Source organism: Brassica napus, chromosome C9 (genome assembly GCF_020379485.1).
Source record: "Brassica napus cultivar Da-Ae chromosome C9, Da-Ae, whole genome shotgun sequence".
Taxonomy (NCBI): domain Eukaryota; kingdom Viridiplantae; phylum Streptophyta; class Magnoliopsida; order Brassicales; family Brassicaceae; genus Brassica; species Brassica napus.
The window spans coordinates 33618344-33623867 of NC_063452.1; the positions used below are offsets into that span (position 1 = coordinate 33618344).

General features: G+C 44.7%; 1 protein-coding gene across 1 annotated transcript; it reads left to right on the forward strand.

The window, feature by feature from the left end:
* Nucleotides 1-3206: 3206 nt before the first annotated feature.
* LOC111209082 lies at nucleotides 3207-3961 on the forward strand. Its single transcript, XM_022708852.1, has 2 exons — nucleotides 3207-3459; nucleotides 3531-3961. The coding sequence occupies exons 1-2, from the start codon at nucleotides 3207-3209 to the stop codon at nucleotides 3959-3961; spliced, it is 684 nt and encodes a 227-aa protein (XP_022564573.1).
* The last annotated feature ends 1563 nt before the right edge of the window (nucleotides 3962-5524 follow it).

Sequence of the window (5524 nt, forward strand, 5' to 3'; positions counted from 1 at the left end):
GAAAGGAAGACAATACCACATTCTGGTGGACACACCAAGTTTAGCCAAGGAGAAAGGCTGAATTTCAAGGTTTTGTCCCAAAAACCAGCGGAATAACCAACGAAGTAACCAGCAGGGTTATTCATCGATAAGGATGGAAGATTTCACTTTTTTTCTAGCGGTATGAAGGGCCATTATGCATCGTCATGTCCAAACAAACCAATCCCTTCGATCCCTCTCGCGATCCAAGCTCCTCCTAGCCGTCCAGCTATTGAGCCAGCACCAAAGAAGCAAAACTTAGGAGGTAGAGTTTATGCCTTAGGGGTAGAAAACCCAGACAATGTAGGACCGTCAAGCGGTCCCATCACAGGTATTGGGTGCTTAACCTCCTCTGTTTATTGAATGGAATTTAGTTGTTGGAACCTAGTTAGTATGCTGGTTAAGTATATATTTCTTGATCGCTAGGTTGCGCGTTTAGAAATTTTGGATTGATGATTAATGGTTGTGCGAATTTTGTTTAGTTTTTGTGATTGAGATATTGTTGATTGGGTTACTGTGGCAGGAACCATACATGTTGCTGGCAGACCCACACATGCATTGTTCGACTCGGGGGCAACACATAGTTTTGTGACCCCTGAAGTAGCCGCCCAGTTTTTGGATTGTTTTGTGGTTGACAGGATAAACGTGGTCGTCTTGACCCCCGCAGACCGAACCCTTCAAGCAGATCAGTGTATCAAGAATTTTCCTATTGGTCATTCAAGAGAAAGAATTTGTGGTAGATCTGTTAGTCGTGCCTTTGAAAGGGTACAAAGTAATCCTTGGAATGGATTGGTTATCGAGCTACGGAGTTCTGATCGATTGTGGAAAGGGAAGGTTGTTGTTTGGCAGAGGTAAGAGACCAGAGATGGTATACTATGGAATCTGTCCTAGTATGACCGTGTCTTTGGTAGCAGCAATGAGAGTACAAGATTTGTTTCAAGATGGGGAAGTGTTTTTGGTAACTTTATCAGTTAGTGGAGGAGCCACCAATGATGAAGTTAAGGTCGAAGACATAGAAGTGGTCCAAGAGTTTGAGGATATCTTTGCACCACTAAAGGAATTACCTCCACCTCGGAGTAATGCATTTACCATTACTTTGGATCCTGAAGCAAAACCTATAGCTAAGGCACCATATCGGATGGCACCTGCGGAGTTGGCTGAGGTAAAGAAGAAATTGGAGGATCTTTTGGAAAATGGATTCATCCGATCGAGCTCTTCACCTTGGGGAGCCCCTGTGCTATTTGTGAAGAAGAAGAACGGAAGCATGAGGTTGTGTATCGATTATCGTGGTATCACCAACATCACGATAAAAGATGAGTATCCTCTTCCGAGGATAGACGAGTTGTTAGACCAACTAAAGGGAGCTAGTTGGTTTTCGAAGATTGATTTGGCATCAGGGTATCACCAAATTCCTATTGCCAAGTCAGACATCATGAAGACGGCGTTTCGGACGAGGTATGGACAGTACGAGTTTGTAGTTATGCCCTTTGGTCTCACAAATGCACATGCGGCTTTCATGCGTTTGATGAATGAAGTGTTTCACGACTACCTCGACAAGTTCATGATCATTTTCATTGATGACATCCTGGTGTACTCGAGAAGTAAGGAGGAGCATAGTGAGCATCTGAGACTGGTTATGGAGAGGCTACGAAATCAGAAGCTATTTGCCAAGTTCAGCAAATGCTCGTTTTGGAAGAGAGAGATAGGATTTCTGGGTCACATAGTATCAGGAGAGGGCGTGGCTGCTGATCCAGAAAAGGTCCAAGCCATATGGGAATGACCTCGACCTACCACTGTGACGGAAGTAAGGAGTTTTCTCGGACTTGCGGGCTATTATCAGAACTTTGTTAAGGACTTTTCCTCCATTGCAAAGTCTTTAACTAAACTTACCGATAAAGGAGTTCCTTTCTTATGAGTGGAAGAAACCGAGAAGGCTTTCAAGAAGTTGAAGGAAGCTCTCACGACCGCACCTGTGTTAGCTTTGCCCGAGCAAGGTAAACCTTACACGGTTTACACGGATGCTTCACGAGTTGGGTTAGGTTGTGTTCTTATGCAAGATGGACGAGTCATTGCATATGCTTCACGACAACTACGGAAGCATGAGGATAACTACAGTACACATGACTTGGAGTTAGCGGCCGTGGTGTTTGCTTTGCGAATTTGGAGATCTTATTTGTATGGAGAAGAAGTGGAGGTATACACGGACCATCAAAGTCTTAAATACCTCTTCACTCAGCCAGATCTCAACCTGCACCAACGTAGGTGGATGGATTTTGTGGCAGACTACGACACAAGGATTCGCTACCATCCTGGTAAAGCAAATGTTGTTGCGGACTCCTTAAGTCGAAGAAAGTTGGACGCAGACTTAGAGAAAGAAGTTGAGCTATTGAACCAAGAGTTGAAACAAGTAAAGTTTGTCGTTTTGTAAGGGCAAGCGAGCGAGCCATTGGGACTTCAAGCGGTGAACCAAGCCAGCTTGATTCAGAGAATTCGAGAAGAACAACTTAAGGATGAGAAACTATTGAAGATTGCTGAGGAACTCAAAGAACAAGGCGGGCCAAATAGTACTGGATACTACTTGGCGGAGGATGGAACCTTGCTAATTAATGGGAGGATCACGGTTCCTAAAGGACAAGGGCTGAGAGATGAGATACTAAGGATTGCTCATCATTCTTTACTTAGTATCCATCCTGGAAGTTTGAAGATGTACCGAGACGTGAGAAGATACTATCATTGGCCGGGAATGAAGAGATCAGTAGCGCAATGGGTCGCGCAGTGTGCAACTTGTCAACAAGTCAAGGTCGAACATCAAGTTCCAGGAGGATTATTGCAGAGTCTTCCGATACCTCAATGGAAATGGGACTCTATTTCCATGGATTTCATCACTGGATTACCCACTGCTCCAGGTAGATCGAACAACTCGATATGGGTGATTGTGGATAGGTTAACCAAGGTCACACACTTATTGCCTATGCAGGACACTGATAGTGTTGGCCGAGCTGTTCATCGACCAAATCATGAAGTTACATGGTGTACCCTCAGACATCGTCTCAGATCGCGATCCAAGGTTCACAACATCATTCTGGGTAGCACTGCAAGAAGCCTTGGGAACTAAACTATTCAGATGTACGGCGTTCCATCCAGAAACAGATGGCCAAACGGAGAGAACCATTCGAACCATCGAGGACATGCTTCAGATGTGTATTCTCGATAGGGCAGAAACTTGGGAGAAGCATTTACCGTTTGTCGAGTTCTCGTATAACAACAGTCATCATTCGAGCATAAGGATGCCGCCTTATGAAGTGTTATACGGAAGGCCATGCAAAACGCCTATGTGTTGGACGGAAGTGGGCGAAAGAAGAATGTTTGGGTCACCTATCGTTCAGGAGACCATGATTAAGCCGGAGACGATTCAGGCCAACGTGACGAAGGCTCAGGACCGTTAGAAGAAGTACGCAGACCAGTCAAGAAGAGAGGTAACTTTCGAGATAGGAGATTGGGTCTATTTGAAGGTTACTGCACAGAAGGGAAGGACCGATTTGGCAAGGTCGGGAAAGTTGCGGTCAGGTTGATTGGCCCGTACATGATCATCGGCAAAGTTGGTGAGGTAGCTTACCGTTTGGATCTGCCAGAGGATATGCGTCTACATCCCGTATTCCATGTTTCCATGCTTCGGAAACATATACGGGATCCAAGTACTGTTGAACCCGAGAGACTAGAGGAGTTGAGGACAAACCTTACGTATCTGGAAGGACCAATCAGATTGGGAGAACGACGTATTCGGAAGCTGAAGAATCGTGAGATTGCTCAAGTACAAGTGTTCTGGGGAAGACGAAACAGTATTCATGTTACTTGGGAAGATGAGGCGCGATTTAAAACCGATCACCCTGAGTTCTTCCGTGAGGATGCTGTGATGGAAGAAGGAGGCCCCTCAGAACCTTAGAATTCGTGGACGAATACTGTTAAGGGGGGAGAATGTAGAAAAAAAAAAAAAGAGAATGGTCGAGTATCTTACGGGTGGTCGAGTCGCGGATGATCATATTGTTCTTGTCTGAACCATGAATCAAGTATGGCACTAGACAATGGTTAGACAATGAGGTAGATTTATTCAAATGATGTTTGAAGCATGACACTTTTGGAAGCACAACAGGAAGACCAGAAATTGGGCGAAAAACCCTAAATTTTAGTAGTATGGAATTTTTCGAAGAAGCCGGAAGCTTGGAAAATATTTTCCCTCAGGCCAGGATTCATTTGGAGTTTATTAAAAATACTCAGAGCTTCAGAACGGGCATAGAAAAATATTTGAGATTGATCCCGGGATGAAAAATTCACCGGAAGGCCGATATCGGACAATTGACTTAGAAGCTCGAGGTGGCTTGATGAGTGTGTGTTCAGGACGTGGTGGCAAGCTCCTGGCAATGTGTGTGTCAAGGGAAGCATGAGGTGCTGCAGCCATGTGGAGCACGAGGTGGATCGGCCAAAGCACGAGGTGTTGCGATGCATGCGACTAGGCCATGCGGCCAGACATGTGGAGGACGTGGTGTCTCCTTGCATGGAGCCAGGCCATGCATCCATACAGGTAGAGGGCGTGGCGTCACATTACATGTGAGCAGGTCATGCAACCAGCCTTGTGGAGTATGAGGTGTCGCCGCGCATGCGTTCGGAGCCATGCGAGGCGACACACGGGCTGCCACACGGCTTGTTTCTGATTGGTTGCTGATTACTATAAATAGCCCACGACACCCTCCCATTTCTCCTCATCCAGAACACATAAAAGTCAGTTCAAAACGTGAGAGAGAAAGCAAAGAAAGAAAGATCGAGTTTCGATAATTTTCGAGCGATTTAAGCAGTTTTTGAGAACAGTTACTCTGTCGATTTTGAATCAGCACCTGGAGAAGGTTCTGTTCAAGTGAAGAGAGATCAGTTCTAGTGGAGACCAGTTCAAGATCAGTCTAGACGTGGGTCTACTTGAGAAGGTCGAGGAAGGGTTCGGATCACAGAAGTCGGGTTTGGGGTCAAGGCCACGGTCAACCAAAAACAGTGAGTTATAATCAATTGATTGATGAGTTGTTTTCATGCTGGATCACGTTACTTGGAATTTGGATCATGGTAGGAGGCCGGGTCTAACTGAATAACGGTTTGAGTAGTTAATAATTGAGGTTATGTTGATTGAGTTGAGGGCATGCTTGTTATAGCTTGAGAACCGTAGTAGCATGCTAATGGTTAGGTTGATTGGTTAGTTACCGAATGCGGAATTCTTAGATGATATCGCTAAGTTGTGGATAGTTAGGTATTCTGGAATTAGTCTTTATGCAAGATTCTGGAATATGATGGATTGTGTTAATTTGCGATTAATACTAGGAACCTTGTGTTATTTTTACCGGGTTTAGTATTAATCATATATTGGCCATATAGCATTTGTGTAACCAACAATGCTAGGCATGTTTGAGGTGAAATGTGTTGATTGTGTGGAGATTAATACTAGGAAGCTTGTATTATTTTTACC

What these genes read in the sequence shown, in the direction of transcription:
- LOC111209082 (XM_022708852.1), top strand. Translation starts at nt 3,207, where the DNA reads ATGCTTCAGATGTGTATTCTCGATAGGGCAGAAACTTGGGAGAAGCAT. An exon ending in CGTGACGAAGGCTCAGGACC is followed by an intron (nt 3,460 to 3,530) that starts GTTAGAAGAAGT and finishes GTCTATTTGAAG; the next exon opens with GTTACTGCACAGAAGGGAAG.